The following is a 22,866-nucleotide window of genomic DNA, read 5'->3' as shown; positions in this document are numbered from 1 at the left end:
ATGTGAAACCTTAGTTGATTAGAATATTGCATGTTAGGTGTTTGAAAAAATATTTCAAGATGATGTTAATCGGACTACAATATTATGTGCAACTATCAAGGATTGGTTTATAACATAGTAAACCATTATACAGGAGATCATTCTCTAAATATTTCCTTTATTTTATAAACCATATAAAGACATGTTATGCCTTGCTATCTCATGTTATACCCTCAATGGCCACATTGTCATTGACCCCTCATAGTTAAGTTGTGAGAAAATTCAAATACTATAGTAATGCCACACAATTATTTTAGACACTTGAACATAGAAGTCAAAAGTAAGTGTCGCAGACAAATTTTATATACATGTTGGTCAGTGTAGGCTGTGACATTATTTAAATTGTCTTTTTTAGTTGTTCTTTGATAAACTGATCTTAGTAAATTCCAACTGTATTTATATAAATGAAGATGGTTTGTATATGTGATTTATAGATAAGAGTTGATGGAAACCCTAAAGTCAAGTGATCGTAATAAGGTTCAAACCCTGTCTCCATCTCCGCTACCGTCATCGGCGGCGAGGCTATGGAGGCCAGCGGCGCAACGCATTCTGAGAAACCAGTGGCCAAAATTGGTTTCATACAGAGATAAATGGACTTCAATTTCTTCCTCCGCAACTTCTGATGCAACTGCCATTGTCAACTCTCACCTTTCCCAACGGTATTCCTCTTCATCCTTCCATCTTTATTTATTCATTCTGATACATACTTATTCATATTCTCAACACTAGCTAGGTACATGCCAAATATCAACTTAGGTGTTTTGAGTGACATGCCTCATATCAGAACCAGAGCCTCTTTCAAATTATTTCAGCAACAGGTTCTTTTGTTTTAATAATTGCTAATTATATTATTATTATTTATTTTTTTGCATTTAGCTTTTTGAGCTTATTTTCGTTATATCTCAACCACACCAACCTGCATTCCGTTATTCGTTTTCCCACCATAGTAAAATAAAATGGATGTACCAACGGGTGTTGGTTGAAGTGGTAAATGTTTGATCCCCTTAAGCAATGTCTCGAGTTCGAGTCTTGTGGATGGAAAAAATAACCGCTGGGAGAGTTAGCCCCACATACCTGTGGATGTTCACGACTCGGACATGAGTGTCTGAAGTGCGAGGATACCTGTGAAAAACCAAAAAATAAAATAAGATGGATGTATAGTGCACGAGCCTGCCACCTGGTGAAGTCTAGGGATGTTAGATGTATGTAGCCTTAGGCAGAGGCCAAAATTTTCTCATTATACAATTCAAAGGGTACAATGTGGTACTCTGTGAATAATGACTTGGTATTGGTATTGGTATTCATTTTACCTTATTCAATGCTTGTATTCTCAAGGGCATCTCTTTTCTCTTGCTTATTTGGTGGAATAAGAATGTCTTCTTAGTTGTGGCATCCTTTTATCCTGATGCTTTATATATTTACCACTTTACTATTCTTCCATTACCTCTACTTGTTATATTCTCTTTCTAATCATTTTTTATTGATAAAGATAAACCTTAAAGTGCATGGTGTCATTTTAATTTCTAATTCTGTCCTTATTCTGCTTGTTGCAGGAACTTCAGAGGACTAAATTATTGTTGTCTTATAAGAAAATGGTATTTCATAACTTAAATCTTTTTGTAAACTTCAAGCTTGAACTGATCATATATTTCTTACTTCCAAAGTAATGTAATGAACAGAGAATTAACAGGGCCTGTATTTTATTACTTGAGCTGCTCTCGCTTGTGAAAGAAGAATTCTCAATTGTTGTTGATGCTGTGTAACATTATTTTCAAGGAGTTAAACGCAAATTTCAATTAATAGGGTTCAAAATTGCACAAAACCTCCAACATAGTTCAGCTGGAAATAAGCCCCTTTTAGTGGTAGATAGATACTCGGATTGTGTTTGATTACTAATGTTCATCACTTAACCAAGTCTGAATGAAAATTTCATTATGCTGTTTCGAAATATTTAAACTGAATTCATCTAAGGATTGACTTCTTCATCCTGAATGCAGAACATCGTCAGCACCCTTATGTTTTTAACATAATTGTATAGACATTTATGCTTCTTTTTCTTATCTCCTGTAGTTATTGTCTTCATGCCTTTTATAATTTTAACTACTTTCCTCAACAGATTATTGCCTGAAGCATTGTAGTTCTGTTACTGCCTTACTGGTTTATTTTTTAAAATGCTTGCAGCCTTGCACTATTAATCTTGAGTTATTTGAACTCTTCTAAGTTGAGGTTTTTGGTAGAAAGCCTAGATTTGTTTTTTTTGCATTGGCTGCTGCAATATACATTATAGTGTTATACTTGTTCTAAGACTTGATGATGTTTTAATTTTCATGTAACCTTAGGTGGGTATTGTAAGTGACATGATCAGTGCTAGCAGATCAATGAGGTGTTATTTCAAAGGAGCAAAAAATAGTCCACTGTTACAATTTTCTTGTAACTCGGAAGACGAGAGTGACTCTGGAGATGGGGGTGGGATCCCAGTATTCACATTTTTGTCTATCTCTGCACATGGTATAACAGTATTTTCAAATTAATATCTTGCATTGATCATTTTTGCATGTTTTGGCTTTTTGCTTAATGAAGTAACATTTCAGATCTAGTTAGGAATAGATGCATTATAAATTTGTGTAAGACTTGTTGCCTAATGAGGTAACAGAGGGAGGGACTCCAATAAAAGGGTTTAAGTTCTGACTAAGTAGATTTTTTTGAGCTGTGTAGAGAATGCTAGGATATATAAGAGATGCATCTATTATTGTGAGGAAATACTTGAAATCATGATTATAACTTTTCAGAGTGGTTATGCTAAATCTGGAAAATAGTTATTGAATGATAACAGAGTTTCTTCCACTTACAAATCAATTTCATTTTTAACATTGCTTCATATAATTTAAAAAATTGGAAACATGAGTACATTGTATTGTCTGACATATTAGTTTTATGCAATTTAATCTAATGTTACTAGTTTTGAAATCACTTAGAGAAATTCGCTGAGGAGCTGGTCCAGATGTTTAGCCTGGAACTTTGTTTGAAGGTGAATTGCAGTTTGTCGTGTGTGTGTGTCATTTTATATTTGATTCCTGATTATTTGCTTTACCTTGTGGTTGTAATCATGGAACTTGTTTCAAATGGGCAGCGGTTACTTGTTCTTGAATTTTTGTCCATTGGTTATGACACTTCACTGGTAAACCAGTTGCATTGGTCAACTCAACTTTATGCTGGTGAGTTCGATGATTTGAGAGACTGCAATCTGTACTGCCATGAGACTTGTAGGCCAGTTCCACCAAGATTGAGGGATGGGAAATCGAACATAGCTGATTTAAGGTTTGACAGCCAACCCAACCCCGAGGTTTTACAGGTATTATGTATAATGCGGTATGTCCATATGTGCCCTCTATTTCATTGTGAAGTGTCTATACTTGAGGAGTTGATTGATATCATATGATGTTAGCTATTAATTTGCCCTCAAAAGTCAAAATGTTTTGTTAAATTTCTTAGGCATCTGCAAATTGCATGGGCGGAATTTCTTTGTAAGTTAACAAGATAGAGTGTGGTACTGGATCTTATTACTGCTTATTGCCTTAATAATACAGCACAGTGTCTCTGTAAGAGTTGTTTCAATATTGGAGTCCCTCCCTCTTTTACTGATAAAGAATAGAAAGAAATGGGAAATTAACTTATGCAAATACCGGTATTGCAAGTTCGAAAGTGGTTCACACAGGGATGCAATGAAAACTATCAATTTCCCTTGCTTTTAAACCTATGCACAGATTACTTAAGCTAGTCATAGTTTCCTTTATCTAAATCCTATTCTGCATGCAGGTCTATTTAATAACATTGCTTGCAGAGGTGAACATAGACACGTTCAGGTAGGATTGCAATGAAATGGAGAGTGGAAATTTACATAAATGTGTCTAAAATGTATCTTCATCTCACCACAATTTCCTTCCCACTATTATTGACAGGGTGAATGAGATATTTGCGGTTGTTGGGGAGGAAATGCATTTCAACTTATGTTAAAGAAAGTTATTACAAGCTTCAATGGATGAGGGAGATGTGGAGAAAGTAGGGAGAGCTTAAACTAACTAATGGTTAAGGGTTGTTTATTGCTTGCTACTGCAGTAATCTGCATATTTCCAAATTCCATATGTAATCTGCATATTTGTCTAGGTAGTTATAGTGATGCTTCCAAATGGAGATGGGCATAGCACATAAAAACTTGATTATTTTGTTGTATTATATAATTTTTTTTAATTTTGTAACATGTTGGTTGTCAAATTCATCTCTCAACATTTGTTTCTTGTTTAATTTCTAATAACGTTTTGTGATTTTGGGTTTTATAAGAACTTTGTGCATGAAGTATTATTTTAATAATTTAGCAATTTATAATATATAGCTTTAAGGTTTTGAAAATGCATTCAAGAAATGGGGTTTTATATTAAAAAAATTTATTAAAATTATACTTCATTATTTAATTATTTTTAGACTAAAATTATTAAATATTTTTTATTACTATTTTAGGTTTGTAGAGTATATGCCTAGTAACATACAAGTTGACATCTAACACAATATACGATATATATATATATATATATATATATATTACACCTAATTCACATGTGTAATTATCATAATAACTTATATTCAATATTTTGATATATGGAATGAGTGCATCGTTATATCATGTGTAATTAATTAGTCATTGATATGGACATGATATGTAAGTTGAAAGCTCATACATAACGAATAATATAATTAAAAAAATAGAAATTATCATTCAAATATAATTACAATTTATATTTTAAAATAAATAATATTATCATAAATATATTATCATGATATGTACAACTTAAATGACTTAATTTTATATTTTTGACATACTTAATTGTAAGTAAAATATATCTTAATAAAATGTAGAACATCAAAATAAAATAACAAACTTGACTTGGAATTACAAAAGTATAATATTTAAAATTAAAATTGTTTTAACCCTTTGACATCACCAAACTAAAGGAAGCTGCAACTTGAATTTAATTATATATAAATTTAGTATTAGATTACTTTTATTGTTTGATAGGATTTGGTATTGGATTAGAGAAAAAACAATTAACAACAAGGGTAAACATTAATACTTAATAACGTGAATTAAAAAAAAAAGGGTGTGAATTGTAAAAGGCTCATAGATCCTTCACTTCAGGCCCATTTAACAGAGGCCCAATGTTGCGTGACCTTTACGTTTGAACATTGCCCTTTTCCTCTATAAATACACCTCTTCGGTTTTCTGTAAACGAACATTTGACATCGATTTTGATTTCGTTGTGCATTTTCTTTTGTGTTTTTTTGTCCTCTTGTTGTTTTGCGATGGTTGAAAATCTAGAGAGTGAGAAAGAAGAAACAAATGGGTTTCCAACCTTTGTATCTCTTTAATCTTTATAATTGATCTGATTTGTTCTGTTTTGTGTGCAACCACACCCGCAATGGATTTTTGGTGCTCTTCTTTGCCCATGGATGATGAATTCAAGGAGCTTGTCATTAGAATGAATAATCCAAGGTAACAATTCTAAAACATATTATTTTCAATTTTTGAATCTCTGTATATTTGATTTAAGGAAAATGTGTATTTTTTGAGCTTACAAACACTGTCCCAAAACCCTAAAAGTCTGTCGTGCCAACAAATTCTTCCATTTCTTGGGGTAATGAAATTTTCTGAATCTGAATCTTGATTATTGAAGAATGTTTGATTTGGATGAACCAAAATTTTAATTAGCTTTGCAAACCTAAGAGTTTAGTTTGGACTAAGAAAACTGCATAGTGTTTGCAAGATGAATCTTGATTATTCAAGAATGTTTGATCTCGATGAAGCAAAATTTTAACTGGCTTTACAAACCCAAAAGTTTGGTTTGGGCTACGAAAAACTGCATAGTGCTTGCAAGATGAATCTTGATTATTCAAGAATGTTTGATCTAGATGAACCAAAATTTTCATTGGCTTTACAAACCCAAAAGTTTGGCTTGGGTTATGAAAACTGCATAATGCTTGCAAGATGAATTACAGTTGTTGCCTATAATTTGAAATTTTGAAGGAGACCCTAATTTGTTGGATGGCTATATATGAAATTGCAATATGAATTATGAATTCTTTATTCATATTGTAATATCAGGCTGAAAAAATAAAATTGTGCCTTTGGGTTCTTAAGTTCAATTGAAATATGAATTTTTTATTCATATTGTAAATTGGGATGGTATGCTTCAGCCAATATATCCCTAAATTGGTATGATGATATTCAAAGCATGAAAGCAGATAATTTGGATTTTTCGTGGATGTCTCTAATGCTTCATTATTCATTTATAATTCTATATGGTCTAGTTAAGACTATGTTACTGCTAAATGCATTTATTATAATATGAAATCGGATGGTATGTCTGACTCTAGTTGCCTATAAATTCAAATGGGAATAAGATCCTAGTTTGCTTGGCTGACCAATAATCCAACAAACATGATGGTATGCTCTGTGTAAAATCATGATGATATGCTCTAGGTTGTATAAGCATAAATGCAGAGTGGGTGATATTTATGTATGTAAGTGGTGTCCCTTAATACCCTAACTGTGATGGTATGTTTCTTCAAACTTCAAAAGCCTAATTGCAATGACAATATGACTATTCATATTTCATAATGTCTATGTTGGATGGTGTGCTTGTGTTTGATAAACTAACTGCAATGTCAATATGAAGTTTTTATTCATAAAAGTGAATTTTGTATGAAACCTAATGCTTTTATTTGATTATAAGGCTTTTAATTCACCAATTTCTATGAAACCTAATGCTTTTTGGGTTTGTTGATATATATTGGTTTTCATTAGAATTATCTTATAACTTTGATTGGATATTTAAATAGTAATGGATTGATCCTGAAAGCTATAGTTTTGATGAATTATGGCTTATTGTTTTGGACCTGATGGTTCTTCACAACGTGAGATGAGTGTGTTGTATGAATAAACTTGACTGCAACGTAAGTTTATATCACTACAATAACTGATTCAGCTATTTCTAGATTTCACCAAGCATGTGGAAAAAATGAGCCTCCTCATTTTACAATTGATTGTGGATTTTATGGAAGGTAATGATTAAGCACAAATGCGTAACAACCTCTGCTTATATGCATATTCACTTTACAGTCAACAATTATTCCAGGAGTGATGTATTGTGTGACTCCAATATGGATTGAACTTCCAGATATTGAGATTTTATGTTATTAGTTATTTGCCACCTTAGGGACTCCAATATGGATTGAACTTCCAGAAATTGAGATTTTATGTTATTAGTTATTTGCCACCTTAGGGTTTAGGGTTTAGGGTTTAGGGTTTAGGGTTTAGGGCTCAGGGCTCAGGGCTCAGGGCTCAGGGCTCAGGGCTCAGGGCTCAGGGCTCAGGGCTCAGGGCTCAGGGCTCAGGGCTCAGGGCTCCGGGCTCCGGGCTCAGGGCTCCGGGCTCAGGGCTCCGGGCTCAGGGTAATCAATTGATTCTTTTTATATTAGTTCTTTGATCAATTGATTCTTTTTATATTAGTTCTTTGATGATAACCTCTTTTCCATTGGCATTCTTCGCTGAACTTCATACCAGAATTGGAGGTACTTTTTGTTCTTTGTGCTAGCTATACAACCTGCATCTAATAAATTTTGCCCTTAATTTCTATAGTCAAAAAGTACCTCCATAGAACAAAATTTACTGGTTTTCTATACAACCATAATTTTGAGGGGAAAATGGGGCTTAAAGCCTTAAAGTGTTTCCAGCTTCTGGATTGGTTTTCTTTTCTGCCATCCTTAAAGGCTTTCATGGCTAATTGGTGACATTCAATCAGCAGAGACTTATCGTCGGAAAAGATAATGATTGAGGAACCTCAGTTTTAAAGTAAAATTTGAGCATTTTTTAAGGGTGATGGTGCCTGCTTTATCAATGTTCTTCTTTTTATTGCTTTCAGAAAATTCCATCACATGTTGAGTAGACGATCAAGCAGCGGAATAAGAAAATATCATTGTACCGAAATACCTCCTACAGATGGACATAATCCTTTGAAGTGATAGATTAAAGGAAGAAAAATTGGGTTTCTGTTAGTTTGTTGCTGCTTAATGTTAAGTTTGGTTAAAACTTGGCAGCAACCTGTTCTGCACATGAACCTTTTCTAAGGAATTCTGTAGCGTGTTTTACTTCGCTAATTGAAAGGCTTTTGAGTTGCCTTTGGACGTGATGTGATTTACTCTTATGAATCATAAGGTATGTTACTGTACCATATTGACCATATGTTTTCATGTTGTTATTGTCATCACTTTAATGGGTAATTTTGAGACACTCTTCTTTTGCAATGAAAAATGTATTTTTCACAAAATATCTTCCTTGTAACTATGTTAACGACCAACAATACTTTTGGGTAAAAAGGGAAATAGGATGTTCTAACATGGACTTTAATTTATCTAGAGGTATATTTTGTGCTAGTGATGTTCTTTAAGGCTAGGTTTGTGACAAGATTGATCCACCACAGACAATTTCATCCAAGTGCTGCAGGAATAGTTCTGTCCCCAGCAGTGGCATCCTTCACTGCCTTGGCTAAGAATGTGATGGTCTTGAGGTTTGGTTAACATACTTGATTTAACCTTCATTCCTGACTCCATGGAACAAAGCAAGTTGGGGAAGATGTATAAGATGGCATGATTATCCCTTCTCCCTCCATCTCTCTATTGTTATTTGTTGTTCATGTCACATAACCCAAAATATACAACATTCTTACACTGCTGCCACTAAAATTTATTTCAAACATATTTTTCTAGAATCTCTCATATCACATAGTAACATCTACAAAAAAAATAGTTTTAAGTTTTAACTTCAACTCATGACATGGCCTTTTAGCCACAGTAGTTCCTTGTGGATATCACTGGTGTTGGTGTTCTTGATGAGTTTAGCTTCAGAAAGCTGCAATGGTTTGAGTTCATTCAGGTTTGACATCCACCATCAGTTCTCTGATCCAGTGAAAAGTATTATGGGAATTGATGAGCTACTTGAGAAGGGAACTCGTGAGTACCTTGGGAGGTTCACCAGTGATCAACAGACACCTCTAACATTTTTTTCTGTCATTGTTTTGGTAAGAGAAGGTGAATTATTTGGTTTGTTACAATCAGAAGGATAAGTTTTTAGAAAGAGAAAAAGGAGATATTTATTATTTGTTCCATGACTATATTGGAATTCTGAACTTAATACTATAAAACATGTAGTTTTTATTCAGATTTCAGATTGCATTTTGCCAATGTTTCTGTTAGGACACCAGCTTTATTGTTTCATGTGGCACTGGGTATCGGTAGTGACTTTTTCTGGTTACCTTGCAATTGTACTATTTGTGTGAAGGTGTTGAAGGCATCAAATGGATAGGTATATATTGACCCTTATTGAGTTAAGAGCTAATAAATACTATAGGTGAAACTCAAATGATAGGTATATATTGACCCTTATTGAGTTTAGAGTTAAGAGCATATATTCATAGTTAGCCTAGGTTAATTAGAAAATTGAATTAAAGAATATTTTCTTTAATACTTCTATCTTACATTCTTACAGGTAATATTTATGACCTCAAAGGATCACCTACAAGCCAAAATATTGCGGTAACAGCTCCTAAGGCTTTGTTTGGGAGTTAGGAGGGAAAGGAAAGAAGAGGGATGAGAGGGTAAAGAGGGGGGAGGAAAGGAAGGAGAAGGGAGGGCAAATCCAACTAAACCCCTCCCTTGTTTGGGAGTGTGGAATTTAGATAGGAGGGGATGGAAGGTTAATATAATACAAAAATACTATTTTATCTCTCTTCCTTCTTTAAAAAATCAATAGTATGTTATGTTTATATGTTATAGAATAATATTAGTAAGGGTAGTTAGGTAATTTGACTTATTTTCCTCCCAAAACACCCCAATTTGGGGGAACTAGGTATTTTGGCATTTGGAGGGTTTGAGAAATTCTTCAAAACCCTCCCCTCTCCTCCACTAAACTCCCAAATAAGGGAATCCATCTCCTAAACCCTTCCCCTCCAAAATGGTACTCCCAAACACACCTTAATTGGCATAATCCTAATTCAACTTATCCATTTAAATTCACATACTTTTGTATGCTTTTATGGAGAGAAAAGGGAAATAGGATGTTCAATGTGATTCTTTTCTACTAACTGGCGATGATTAAACTTCTTAAAGCCCAAACAAAGATGAAAGTGCAATATAAGAATGGTAATATAAGAATGGTTTACAACTATGTTGTTACGATATTTACAAACTCTTACACTATCAATGTATACATATTAAATCCAATAAATAATCCTATCATGTGGTAAAAATATCCTATAGTTAAGAAACAAAACAGAAAACCTATTACTAACTAATACAAGATGAAATACCTAAAGATATGCTTAAAAATAGCTAAAACCAAAGCCTTCAATGTTGCTTGGGGATTCATGGCAGGAGAATGAGGAGATATTATGAGGTTTATTGGGAAAAGATGAAGGAATAGTTAGAAGCAAAATTGAAGAGAACATTATATGGAATTATTGGGAAAAATGATTAAAAAAATCCGACCTACCGGATTCGAACCAGTGACCTAAGGATATCTGTTCTGTTTCCAACTACAGTCCTCCGCTCTACCAACTGAGCTAAGGTCGGTTATACTTCTTTGCGTCATATATAATAGTAATTGATAAGCCCATATCATATTCTTTAACAGTAATTAATGGAGTGTTGGTGGGGTTGGCAGCAAAAATATAGGTTGGAGACCAAATCATCTTAGCATTTTATTTAGTGGTGAAGATGAAAATCCTTTTGGAAATGATGCATCAACAACACCAAAGAAAATATTTCAGCTTTTAAACCAGGTGGTAGTTTTTTCCTAAACAATGGTTTAATATTTAATAATAATGAGAACAATGTAGTTTTTAAACCATTGTTTGTACTTGATTATGGTGGTTATTTGTGCAATCCAACATGCATAATCAAGTACAAACAATGGTTTAATATTTAATAATAATGAGAAAGTTGCAATCTTAACAATTGACCATCTTGTCCCATTTCTGCTTATGGATTGTGTTAAATTAAAAGTGTCATTGGAAGAATATGTTCAGCTAGTTGATTAATTTGATTGATGATACTTTTGTCTTCGTTATCTCAGACTATCTTAGTTGTTGAGAACAGAGATACTTTAAGTCTTTAACACACAAGGCCACAAGTGTGATTATTCAAGTGGAGAGAGTGTACTCATCATATTTGGAGTTATATCTTGAGGATGTAGACATCTTGTATCTCTGGTCCAAAGAGGTAATACTCATAGTGTTTTCCATTTATGGAAGGGAGGGATATAATTATTTCATTACTCAAATCTTAACCATCCATTTTATGAAAATCTAATAATTCACACTTATTCATTAATTCGAATTATTATATTTTTCTAAAATAAATAGCTAACCATGTGGAGTATTTGTTTTTGACTTACTAATAAAAGATCTCCTTCATTTTTTAATATGTACCCAGGGATATATTTTTAATATTTTTGAGAGATGTTATGCGCAACATTTTTTTTAAATCTTAAATATATGATTATAAACACATGTTCAAAACTCTAAAATTGAAAAAATGACCTATGTGCTTTTAAAACCCTAGCCTTCTAACTCTGTTTTGGGGAAAAGAATTCCAGCTCCCCATAGAGTGCTAATGAGAATGAAAACAGTCCCAAAACTCTTACTCTTAAGCAACCTTAAATTTGGTCTTTGTGTTTTATCCATTTTCCCCATAAAAGTGTATCCATTCTCAGATCTAGGGTTGTGCCTAGTTCCTCACAACTATTACTCTTTTGCTCTAGAATGTAATCCAAGTATAATAACAATCTATTCCTACATCTAGCTTTATTCAAGTAGTGATAAGATAGTTTTGAAGGATGGTGATTCTCAACTCAGCCTTTAGAATTGTGAAGTTTTTCTCTTTATTGCTATCCTCTCTTGATGATTAAATTCACATTCTCCACGTGTAATGCTTCGTACTAAAAATCATTAGTCATTGTGTCAGGCTGACACCAAGTTTGGTTCTTTATGGAGTGTATACCCTTTTCAAGACTTTCTGTATATGTGTGCAAGTACTACAAATTTTAATTTTTTGGGAATTGACAAAAAGTTGCACAAGAACCCATATTTTATTCCTATTCTAAAACTGTAAAGGACGAATGTTGTCTATGTCAAACGCCATTATTTAAAGATATGATGATGTTATGGTCTTTGAACCTGTCCTTTTGGCATGTTTGCTTAATTGATTACGTTGACAACATTGTCACACAATCTTAGTAACATCAAAAACACCTATCTACTGCAACGCTTTACTGAGGCTACTAACTTATGAAATATTATCATTATTATTGGCTACAAATTATGCTAATTGATAGAGAATAACAAGTCAAATGGTAAGTTTAAATCTAAGAAGACAGGAATAATATAGTATAATCTTACTATATACAAAAGGCTAGCAACCTGAAACTAAAAGTAAAAGATAACTAATTGAAAATATCTAGACATACATACATTTATATGTAGCTAAGATCTAACAGACTCCATTGGTTGAGGAGGGAATCTAGTACCAATTTTCTCCTACATTGATTGCCACTAGTATGGTTCTATGGCGATGAAGTGCAATAATATGAGTTGAAAGAAAAGGACCAGAAACAGAAGGTTGTTGAGACAACTGACCAAAAAAGATGGAACAATGAATTAATTAATTGTCAAAGTGAAAGACATTGTACCCTGTCAGGGAGGTTTCTAGGCATTGGTACTGCCGTAACATATTTTTGGGGGCATGATTTCTGCACATTTGCAGTTGCATTAGAGGATGACGAGCTCCCCGCCCCATCGTTTTGCCCTCGTCCATGGAACTTGGCAAACCGATTGATGACAGAAAATCTTTCTAAATCTTGACATTCCACTCTTAAGTCCAGAACTGAGGCTCTGCTATCCAATCTGCATCATTGAGATGAAAAGTACTGAAAAATAAGAAGAGTACAACAAAAAGTGTAGCTAACATGTAAAGGTAAATAAAAGCAATTGGATGAAATAAAAACCTAATGACAATGGCAATAGTAGGCAACACCAAATTGGAGAAAAATACAAAGAAGACCATTGCGTCACATCCCTGTATGAGTTATGGCCTTATGGGAAATTGCACATACCATCATGACCATGCAAAATGATAAAAGCTAAACCAAGAAAAAGCATGGCCAGCATGAGTTTATCCTTTTCAATTCATTATTCACTTGTAGTTATTTGTAATCATCCATGTTGACTGAAAAGTACTAAAAGTTAGCAACTTCAAAAATAGAAAACTTATTCATTGCAAACAGCTCATTTCCAACCTAAATTCAGAGTCTGTATCTTTATCAAATGAGCAATTGAGCCCTTAAAACGGACCAAAAAAGAAAGCAAACCACTCAAAGAAAACAGCTTCATAGTTAAACTTCAATTTGCCAAATCAATTATTCTAGTGAATAATATAGAGAATAAAATAATGGATATCAAACTTAAGAACTGATATTACCTTGATATATCATTTTCCAGTTTCTTCGCTCTACCAACAAAATCCTCTACTTTCAAAATGTATTGATCAATTTTCTGGGATGATTTAAGCTTATCAGGCAGGCTACACAAAATATATCAATAAAAAAAATTCAGCTGTTATAAGAAGCAGACACAACCCTTCAAAGTCATCAGATGTTCACTTCAAAAGAAGAAAAAACTTACAGCTTTTTGCTGTCAGGGAGCACAATTGTATCACTTCCAGACCATGAGACTGACCTACATGCATCTCCTAACGCTAATCTTGCAACAGAGTAGACCACACTTTCATGATTCAACTTAACATCTGCAGACAGAACTGCAGCAGGAGGAGGGTTAAGTAGTTGCTGCATAAGCTGTGTAGTCAAGACAAGTCTTCTTTTTGACTTCATCGTTAAATCTTCGACAAGCTCAGCATCATCCTCAACCTAAAATTAAAATGGAGCAACATAAACTCTTCATTAACAAAGAATTTGAGATTCAGTTGAAGAGTTGTTTGGTTGTGGACAAACCTTCTCAACCAATCTATTTGCAACTTGAGCCCATTCAAATTCTGCCACACTGCCAAATAACAAGGAACATCAGTCTAACAGGAAAAAGGTGCGGCAACTTGATGAGCATAAAATCAAGAGTAAGATATATTCACATAGACACAGCAAAATCACAAGGCATAAAATACTTCAAAGCAAATGATAACACACTATATCAATGATTCAATAGCAAAAAGGAAATCTTTTCCAGCATTAAGTCATCAACAGTAGTAACAACAATTGTAAGTGCATTGAAGGGTGTTTTTAGATTAGCTTATTTTTTAGATAAGAAAAAGCTTATAATCAAAATAATCAGAATGCTTAGCTGGAATTCTGTTTAGTGTAAAATTAATATAAAACATGTACTAAACCAAGTAATTCTGTCAATACCTAATATCATGAAGCCTTTCAGAACCCTGACTCAGTTCTTTATGCCATGGCATGAGTTCAGAGGTTGTACTTTCACGCTTTTTTGGTAGTGTAATAGGCAAATCAGGTTCAACAGCAGGAGGAGGCATTAACTGAGAAGGCACATGTTCATTTGCAACTGAAGTAGGCATTAGAGTTTGCCTTGCATTACCAAGCTGACCAGCATCACTGAGACTATTAACTTGCTCCATTGGTCTACCGAGATGCAAATTATCAGATTGGCTCCGTAAAATGAAAGGCTGATCCATAATTTTTTGAGGAGTCATTGTCTGTACATCGTACGTTGGCAACGTCTTACCATTTTTAAAAGTTCCATATTGCTCAAACCATGATGGTGCCATCTGAGGATTTATCAGAGGATGTTTGCTTCTAACAGAAGTTGTTTTGCTATTATTGGAGAAATTAAGAGCATTTTTCTGAGCATAGTCAACTACCTCCTGCGGAGATGCATTAGTGTCTCGTCCATCACCTGGCTTTGTCGAAAAGCTCAGTACATTAGGATCTGATGGTGGCAAAGAAGCATGATTACTTGCCACATCTTTAACCATGTTACCATATCCGTATGACTTTTGTCCACGGTTGGAATCTACCTGCTGTTTGTCTACCACATTATCTGAAATTTTGAATCTCTTGACATCTCGATTACTAGGATCAATATCAATATTTTGCGTGGACTGAGCTTGATTTAGTAAAGAGAAATTCTGATGCAAAAAATCATTTGGTCTTAAAGACCGACCAAAATCTTCGATATCTCTGGGGGTAGCAGCTGGACTAGATTGAGATGCATCAGGTGTGGATTTCATGTGTGATGCACTTGAGATCTCTTCAGAAGCATCAACACTTCCTGGCAATATCCGCTGCCCAGAGAGGTCATCACCATCTTTCTCTGAATCTTCAATACCTGACTTCTGTGCTTCGACTGTAGTTTCACAAACATTAATTGGTAGGGGACGGGATGGAATCATTGAAGTATATGGTTGTTGCTTGCTAGAAACACTGGTCCATACATTGTGTAAAACCTTTGAAGGGGAGTCATGCAGAGATGCACTAAAGGTAACAGAAGGATGAGGAGCTGTGCTAGCCTCCAATGCTGAAATTTGCATGGTAGACTCTCCTGGAGCCGATGCCAATTCAGAATGACTACTTTGAGCTCTTTCAGAATGCTCATGTAAATTATTCATGGAAGCAGTCCGATCATCAAAAGTTTCATTGGAACGTTGAGTATTAACCATGTTCTGATTTTGAGTATGGATCATGGAGAAAGGAAAGCCAGATGTGAAAGCCTGTGGAATATTTCCCAGCCCACTGTACTGTGAGGCTTTATCAAAAGTTTGTCCCGAGGAACTAGAAATGTTATTCCTATGCTCATGAGTAGCCTCTCGAGAAGGAAAAGTCTGAGTAGTAGTCAACCATGTATGACCCATATCCACAGTCTCAGGTGCAACCTGTGGTGTAGCGTGAGAAAATGCCATAGGAAGCCTTTGAGTGGGAGGAGCCAATTGTAAACCAAAGCCCTGGGTCGAAGAACTTTGATATTGTTGAGGATGTATAGTAGAGCCATCAGAAGATTTAGTATCTGGCACCCTGGAAGAGAAATGGCGGTTAGAAATGCTTGTGTTTGATGGAATCCCATGCTCCCCTGACTGATCCACTTTATGAAGAAGCTCAAGAATATTTTGACTACAATAATTTTAACAAATAAAAGCACACGGTTGAGCTAATGTAACCATGTAAGTCATGGAAGCGAAGAATAGGAAAAGGAAAGAAAGATGAACAAGTAAAAGAGATTGAAGTGCCAACTAGAGCAAAAGTTAGCATATACAACAACAATAATCAAGCCTTAGTTCCACTAAATATTTCGTAATTGTTTCACCTATGGTTTTTCTTGGCCTTCCTCTGCCTCTAGAAATTGGACTAACCTCTGTTTAGTCTACAGTCCTTACTAGGGCTTCTGACGGCCTCCACCAAACATTTTCGAACCACCTAAGGCGTGATTCTACCATCTTTTCTACAATAGGAGCAAACCCAAATTTCTCCCTAATGCATTCATTCATAATCCTATCTTGTGTAGTGTGTCCACTTATCCAACACAACATTCTCATCTCTGCTACATTGAGTTTATTCTCTTGTTGACATTTTATCATCCAACATTAAGTCCCATAACATTACGGGTCTTATAGTTGTGAAAATATAAAACATGCACAGGTCATGATTACTTGCCAATTAAAAAAGGACAGAAAGAACTTTTGAAAAAATACAATTAAGTAACCATCACATGTTGAAATGCTAAATTCATACACTCAAAATAAAAGCAAGAATATTTTTTTCAAATGCTGTTCAACTACCTGGGTGAAGCAGTCTTGTTCGAGGCATAATTACCAATACTTCTATCAGATGTCGGCATATGACTATGTGATCTGCCTCTTGAAGCGTTATCATCCGAGCTTCTTGAGTCACCCTGAAAAGCCACAGCCCATGCATGTCACTTTTTATAGGATATAAACAACTTTGGATTCTCTAAGTAGACAAAATTTTGTGCAATTAAAGTGACACTTGTAAAATAAGAGTAAAATCTCAAAATTACCTTCTCCATTTCGGTATAATTCCCATCATAATGACCATACTTTGACTGCCCAAGGTAGCTTTGATCCTGACCTTTAACTCCTCCAAAAGGTTGATGGGGCATAGGCTGTGAAGTTAAGGCATGCTTGTTTCCATAAGGTTCCATGTGAACACCAACATCCCCCATTGGGTGATACTGAAATTTACGAGTTACAGGAAGTCTTCGATTTCCCTGACCAGATAGCTTTGGACTATGTGAATCACTTCCATCAAAACTGGAAGTTTCTCTTGTACCATCAGCTCTATGATGGGAAGGATTAGGGCCCAGACTATCTGATGATTTAACCTTTTTGTTAGAGTTCTGCATATCATGTGCTTCACTATCTATCTTTTCGTTCTTTGATGACTCCAAAACTAAAGGGTTCTTCTCCATGTGATGCCTATATTTATCTGGAGCTTCATTCCTTTTGTAGTTTCCCACAGAATCTGCATGTCTCCAAGCACCAACATTAGGAAGCTGCTGGTTGTTTTGCTGTCTGACCCATGTAGCATCTGAATTTGGCATAGCAGCAATAACATTTATACCAGTATCTTCCCCACAAACCTGCATATTACTGGCAGACTTTACATGCTCCAACCCAACAGAAGAGTTAGTGTCGGAATCATGTTCCCACATAGCAGGAACCTGGCCCATCTCTTGCATAGCTTCTGCACGGGCTTTTAAAGTAGAATTGTTAACAGGTGGGGCTGATTTAATACCATTCCACCCATTAGATCTATTGAATGGCTCACCACTACTATTAGGAGATGATAGTGTCTGTCTCATGGCCCAAGAGTCTGAAATCATATTCTCTTTCATTTCTAAACCTGAAGAATTAGCAACGTTTCCATAAATATGACTCCCTTCAGCATTTGGTTTTTGATGAGGACTGCAATCTGCCCATTTGCCTCTTTCTAAAGACTGTGGAATTGATCTACGAGAAGAATTGGTCTGTAACCTGTCCTGCTGTTCTTGTGCAGTATCAATACCAGACTTTTGAAATCCAGTAACAGAATAATTTACAGTGGTATTGGGCCGGCTAACATCATTTGGCCGAAGAAAAGGTCTTGAATTTATATCGGGTGTTGAATGCAAGTTATTGTCAGCCCAAAGTGATTGTTGTTTGCTGCTATCAATGGTTGAAGGCTGCTCATTTCCAGATGAACGTTCAGCATTCTGGAAATTTATACCACTCCATTCTTCTTGTACACCCGTTTCACTACTAGTAGTTTCGGCTACAGCAGATTGCATAAGTGCACTCCAACTCCCACTCTGAACAGATGGCAATCCATTAAAACCATCAGTACTGTCCAGCATATTTAAACCTGCATTCCTGCCAAATCCATCCCACAGGCTGTCATCTGAACCAAACAAAATCTTCTCTTCAGTTGGATCTAGGGCAGCCACATTCTGTGGAGCAAACTGCATTACCATGTTGTCCTGTGATGTTTCTGATGGTCCAGCTAGTTCTTGCCTCCCATGAAAATCTTCAGTTGATGCATTTCTTTGCTCAGAATTCACTTTCTGCAAGCTATCCATATTTAGTCCACTATTTATTCCTTGAGCAATAGAACCAAACATACTTTTTCCTTGAATATCTTGTCTTGAAACCGAAGTTCCATCGTTTGTGTTAGTTTGATCTGAGAATGCAGTATACTGATGGGCAGGAAACGAATTACCACTGGCTGAAATGTGTGGCAATGGAGACTTGTCCCCTAGAATGTGAGAATACTGGTGTGGCATAGAAACCTGAGACGCTGCTGGCTTATCTGCTTGAACATGAGGATACAGGTTAGATGTACCTCTTGATCCAGAAATCGGAAGCCCGTAAAGAGATTGGTCTCCCTGATTAGGAACTAATCCCATCAAGTGCACTTGTTCGGGAGATAGCACAAGTCCATTAGAGGACCCTTGCATAACTTGAGATGCACCATGCTGGAGCCAATTTGCATTTGTGGCCATAACTTCAGGCTGCCATAGAAGGTTAGATGCCTCGTTGATGGGAATACCGTTGATAAGAGATGCAGAATGGCTCACAACTGTCTGTCTCGAAGTAGAGGAAGCAGGAGTCATAGAACTCTGTTGCATTGCTTCTACTTGATAAAATTGTTGCTGCCTATGAAGTTCTTGCATCTGGTTGAGTATCACTTGCTGTTGTAAATGATGCATGTCATTTATCCCCGATGGCTGTCTAGGCAAGGACTGCTGAAGCATGCCCAAATGCTGACCACTTATTTGCTGCTGATTTCCAAAAAAATCATAGTTGACTGGAGATTCAGTGGCATCAGTCCTAGTCATGTTTTTGTTATAGAGTTCAGCACCAGCCCCTTGTTGTGACTCTAGCACTGATATTCCTCTAGGTAGGCTAGATATGTGATGTAGATCAGATTCTGCATCCACTCCCAAAATGTTAGCTTCATTTTGCCTCGACAAGAAAACCTGATGTCCCTGCATATAGCCATTAACAACTGTTTGCTGGTTTGGGGATTGATTTCTGCCAGAGTCAGGTCTTCGATTTGATTGTGCCAGGTTGAAACCATGTTGCAAATGTGGAGAGCTAGTTTGTCCCTGCTCGGAACCTTGGTGCAAGTAAACAGAAATACCATTAGTAATGGAAAAAACAAATCTTGTAACAAAGTTAAACTTCAAAACCACAGTTATTAGTTACGTAAAACCAATAGATATAGAGATGAATACAGACACTGTAGCTACAAGTAAAAACATTATTATTAATAAAATAAATGATAAAGAAACAACTTCAAAATTTTGTTGGAATTTCTACCTGGTTGTTGCTCGGAACCTTGGTGCAAGTAAACAGAAATACCATTAGTAATGGAAAAAACAAATCTTGTAACAAAGTTAAACTTCAAAACCACAGTTATTAGTTACGTAAAACCAATAGATATAGAGATGAATACAGACACTGTAGCTACAAGTAAAAACATTATTATTAATAAAATAAATGATAAAGAAACAACTTCAAAATTTTGTTGGAATTTCTACCTGATTGCTGTAGATTAAAGTTCTTCAAATTGGGAATAAAAGGTGCACCAGTTGGCCTCTGGCTACCGGCCCACAAATTGTTGCTTAGCCCTGGCCAATTTCCATCAATTGCCTGTGTATGATACTGGCCCTGGGACAAGTTCTCTTGACCAAAAAAATTATGGATCCTGTCTCCTACTTCGTTTCCAGGCATAGATAACCCAATCCACGATATTTCAGCAGATAACTATTATAAGAAGACTGAATGGATCAAGGAAGATCAAGTTTCTCCAAGTATTATGATGTCCAAGAACACACCTCTGAGCAACTACCATTTATTCCTGGAAATTATTTATGGAATAGAAATTAGCATGCAGGTTAAAATTTATTTGGTTTAAACCAAGTTATCAACTAATAAAATACTTGTGAAGACAAATCAGAATAACAATAACTGAAATGTTATGCTAGATACTTAAATTCACTATCAATCATAAGCACTGTGTTATCTCCAATGACACATAAATGAACCATTGCTTATATGACACATTGTAAGCATAAGCCATAATTATTGTTTCTTTTTTCCAAATATTTTTGATACATTGTCAAGTATGGAATGATGCTCCATAGATATACTAGTATTAACACCCTAGCTCTGTTTTTGAAATCCTACAAAAAGGTTGAAACAGAAATGATCCATCTCCAAAAGTAAGTTTGTCACTTACAGGACATAAGTGATAAGTGTCACTGCTCACCACAAAATACATCAATAAATTACCAAATATGCATAGCCTCCTCCTTCAAAGTTCGTAGTTATTAAATATTGGTGCAAAAAGAGGGGTCAAAATGGGGAATATTTAAACAGGCTACAGCAACTTCCAGACCAACCATAAGATAGAATCTTAAGAAACTAAAAAAATGCGCTTGTAAAATAGAAATAAGGCCTTAAAGATATTCACAACATAGTTATGTGCCTGTAAAAACCATGGTCAGTGGGATATGGGAAGAACACCACACAAAGCCTATATATTTTTTTTGGTAGAAACAAAGCCTATATTTTATATTCCCTATATGCATCTCCTTTTCTTCTATTTATAAATGGGCGTTAGTCTGGCAATGGCATTCAATAATATTATCTGTGATATGAGATACTTACACCCCCAGGTTTTTAACTATTCATATAACTTATCATTTTCAAGCCATTTGAGAAATGCATCACTTTCTTAGCAACTGGCAGTGATTCTTCAAATATAAAAAAAAATCTCAAATTCGGTGAAAAACATAACAAGTGAAGACACAAAAGAGTGATCCTATTCAAAAACTTCAAAGTGTCTGCAGTCTTAAGCCTTAACCATCAAAGTGTATACAAACTCTTCAACAACTGTTATACAAAGAGGTTCACCGCGATAAATCCATCATCTGTGTTCATACCCAATGGACATATGACATCCAAATGGATAAATTTTAAAATACAAACCCCATTTTAATAACTAACCTATAATTAACTATAATCCAGTTACAGAAATCATTTCTTGACAGAAATTGACGGTGCAGGAAACCCTTCTAGTTTTTCCACAGAAGACAAGGGAATGTAAAGAAGGGCACGAGCCTGAAGTCATATTAGGAAGCCAATAATTAACACTCCCCATCAATACAGCAGAAATCAAAACCTTGAAGTAACCCATTGAAGCAAACACTATGAGAATGGGAAGAGAAAACCACAGCCAAAAACTAAATCAAATATGCACAATTTACCTAAGCTGAAAAGTTGCACTTGTTAAACAAATGAGAAGAGGTAAAGTACACGAAACTCAATTTCCTAGCAGGTGAGCTCATCGAAAAACCAAAACCTCAAATTTAGCCCCAAAACGCATAAGATCGAAAACAACACAATTCGAGCTCAAAATTGGCATTCAAATTGGCCACACCAAACAAAACCACTACACAACCTTCATAAATTGCGCCCCACACGAAAAAAACAAAGACACGACCACAGATTTGAATTTCTTTGTTTTTTCCCTCTTTTTTCGCAATAAAAGGATTCCTAAATAGAGAAAGTAGGGTTTACAGAGACAGAAACGTAGCCCATGAACTCACAGTGACATTGAGGATCCACCATTGAATCTGAAAATCGATCCTGAGAAAGTTTGGAAGAACCACGCGTTAGGGTTTGAAAGCAGTGAATGGAAGAAACAGAGAAGAGAGAGTCTCTTTGTTGAGCTCACACAGATAAAGTGATCGAAATAGTGCGAAATTTTCAACGAACAGAGCAACAGAGCTGAGGTTCGGGGCGAAGGTGAGGTTCGGAAGGTGAGGTTTGTGGTTCGGGACCGTGGCTGGGCCGTTTTCTCGCGAAATGGGAAGTGGTTCGAAAGTGGGTGTTATTAGCAATTATACAAAAAAGCCCAAGATTGTTGGGAACTTCAGGGTAAATGGGCTACCCAATTGAGTTCATACACGTGGCAAGATGACGACACCACAATCAATATCTTTTTTTAACGCTCATATTTTTATTAAATCAAATTATTTTTTAACAGCTCAAATTATTGATATGTGTTATATTTAACCAATTTATCAAATATATCTTTAAAACTAAAAAAATAGGATATCTATACTATTAATAAAAGGAAAACACAAAATAATCACCAATTATGGTGTAATTTGTGTTTTCCTATTTTGCCTTCAATAT

At 35.3% G+C, this 22,866-nt stretch overlaps 2 protein-coding genes, 1 long non-coding RNA gene and 1 other non-coding gene across 6 annotated transcripts; 2 read left to right on the top strand and 2 right to left on the bottom strand.

The window, feature by feature from the left end:
• Nucleotides 474-4,233, top strand: LOC109362724. Of its 2 annotated transcripts, none has more exons than XM_019608717.1 (8): nucleotides 474-698; nucleotides 773-857; nucleotides 1,593-1,634; nucleotides 2,379-2,547; nucleotides 3,015-3,067; nucleotides 3,170-3,391; nucleotides 3,856-3,902; nucleotides 3,999-4,233. In XM_019608717.1, the coding sequence occupies exons 1-8, from the start codon at nucleotides 484-486 to the stop codon at nucleotides 4,051-4,053; spliced, it is 888 nt and encodes a 295-aa protein (XP_019464262.1). In that variant the 5' UTR covers nucleotides 474-483; the 3' UTR covers nucleotides 4,054-4,233. The 2 variants fall into 2 exon arrangements, with proteins under 2 accessions (XP_019464262.1, XP_019464263.1); XM_019608718.1 differs by having other exon boundaries at nucleotides 544-698; nucleotides 769-857.
• On the top strand, nucleotides 5,341-9,750 carry LOC109361787. Its single transcript, XR_002109329.1, has 3 exons — nucleotides 5,341-5,584; nucleotides 8,013-9,451; nucleotides 9,635-9,750. It is a non-coding gene; the product is annotated as an uncharacterized LOC109361787 (long non-coding RNA).
• Nucleotides 10,627-10,716, bottom strand: TRNAY-GUA. Its single transcript is given in 2 exon segments — nucleotides 10,627-10,662; nucleotides 10,680-10,716. It is a non-coding gene; the product is annotated as a tRNA-Tyr (tRNA).
• LOC109361993 lies at nucleotides 12,475-22,512 on the bottom strand. 2 transcript variants are annotated; one of them, XM_019607553.1, is made up of 9 exons: nucleotides 22,275-22,512; nucleotides 20,202-20,521; nucleotides 17,181-19,777; nucleotides 16,942-17,054; nucleotides 14,558-16,276; nucleotides 14,150-14,198; nucleotides 13,824-14,065; nucleotides 13,621-13,722; nucleotides 12,475-13,046 (listed from the first exon to the last, which is right to left on the bottom strand). In XM_019607553.1, the coding sequence occupies exons 2-9, from the start codon at nucleotides 20,392-20,394 to the stop codon at nucleotides 12,812-12,814; spliced, it is 5,250 nt and encodes a 1,749-aa protein (XP_019463098.1). In that variant the 5' UTR covers nucleotides 20,395-20,521; nucleotides 22,275-22,512; the 3' UTR covers nucleotides 12,475-12,811. The 2 variants fall into 2 exon arrangements, with proteins under 2 accessions (XP_019463098.1, XP_019463099.1); XM_019607554.1 differs by having other exon boundaries at nucleotides 14,558-16,180.

Source organism: Lupinus angustifolius, chromosome LG12 (assembly GCF_001865875.1).
Source record: "Lupinus angustifolius cultivar Tanjil chromosome LG12, LupAngTanjil_v1.0, whole genome shotgun sequence".
Lineage (NCBI taxonomy): Eukaryota > Viridiplantae > Streptophyta > Magnoliopsida > Fabales > Fabaceae > Lupinus > Lupinus angustifolius.
The sequence above is the reverse complement of the archived record's forward strand: the minus strand, read 5'-3'. Positions and strand labels throughout refer to the sequence as shown.

Excerpts from the sequence above, each read along its gene's own strand:
- LOC109362724 (XM_019608717.1), top strand. The coding sequence starts at position 484 with ATGGAAACCCTAAAGTCAAGTGATCGTAATAAGGTTCAAACCCTGTCT. Across the intron at positions 2,548-3,014 it reads TTTGTCTATCTCTGCACATG|AGAAATTCGCTGAGGAGCTG; the intron begins GTATAACAGTAT and ends GAAATCACTTAG. Across the intron at positions 3,903-3,998 it reads GTGAACATAGACACGTTCAG|GGTGAATGAGATATTTGCGG; the intron begins GTAGGATTGCAA and ends TATTATTGACAG.
- LOC109361993 (XM_019607553.1), bottom strand. The coding sequence starts at position 20,394 with ATGCCTGGAAACGAAGTAGGAGACAGGATCCATAATTTTTTTGGTCAA. Across the intron at positions 19,778-20,201 it reads CTTTAATCTACAGCAATCAG|GTTCCGAGCAGGGACAAACT; the intron begins GTAGAAATTCCA and ends ACTTGCACCAAG. Across the intron at positions 17,055-17,180 it reads ATTATACCGAAATGGAGAAG|GGTGACTCAAGAAGCTCGGA; the intron begins GTAATTTTGAGA and ends GTGGCTTTTCAG.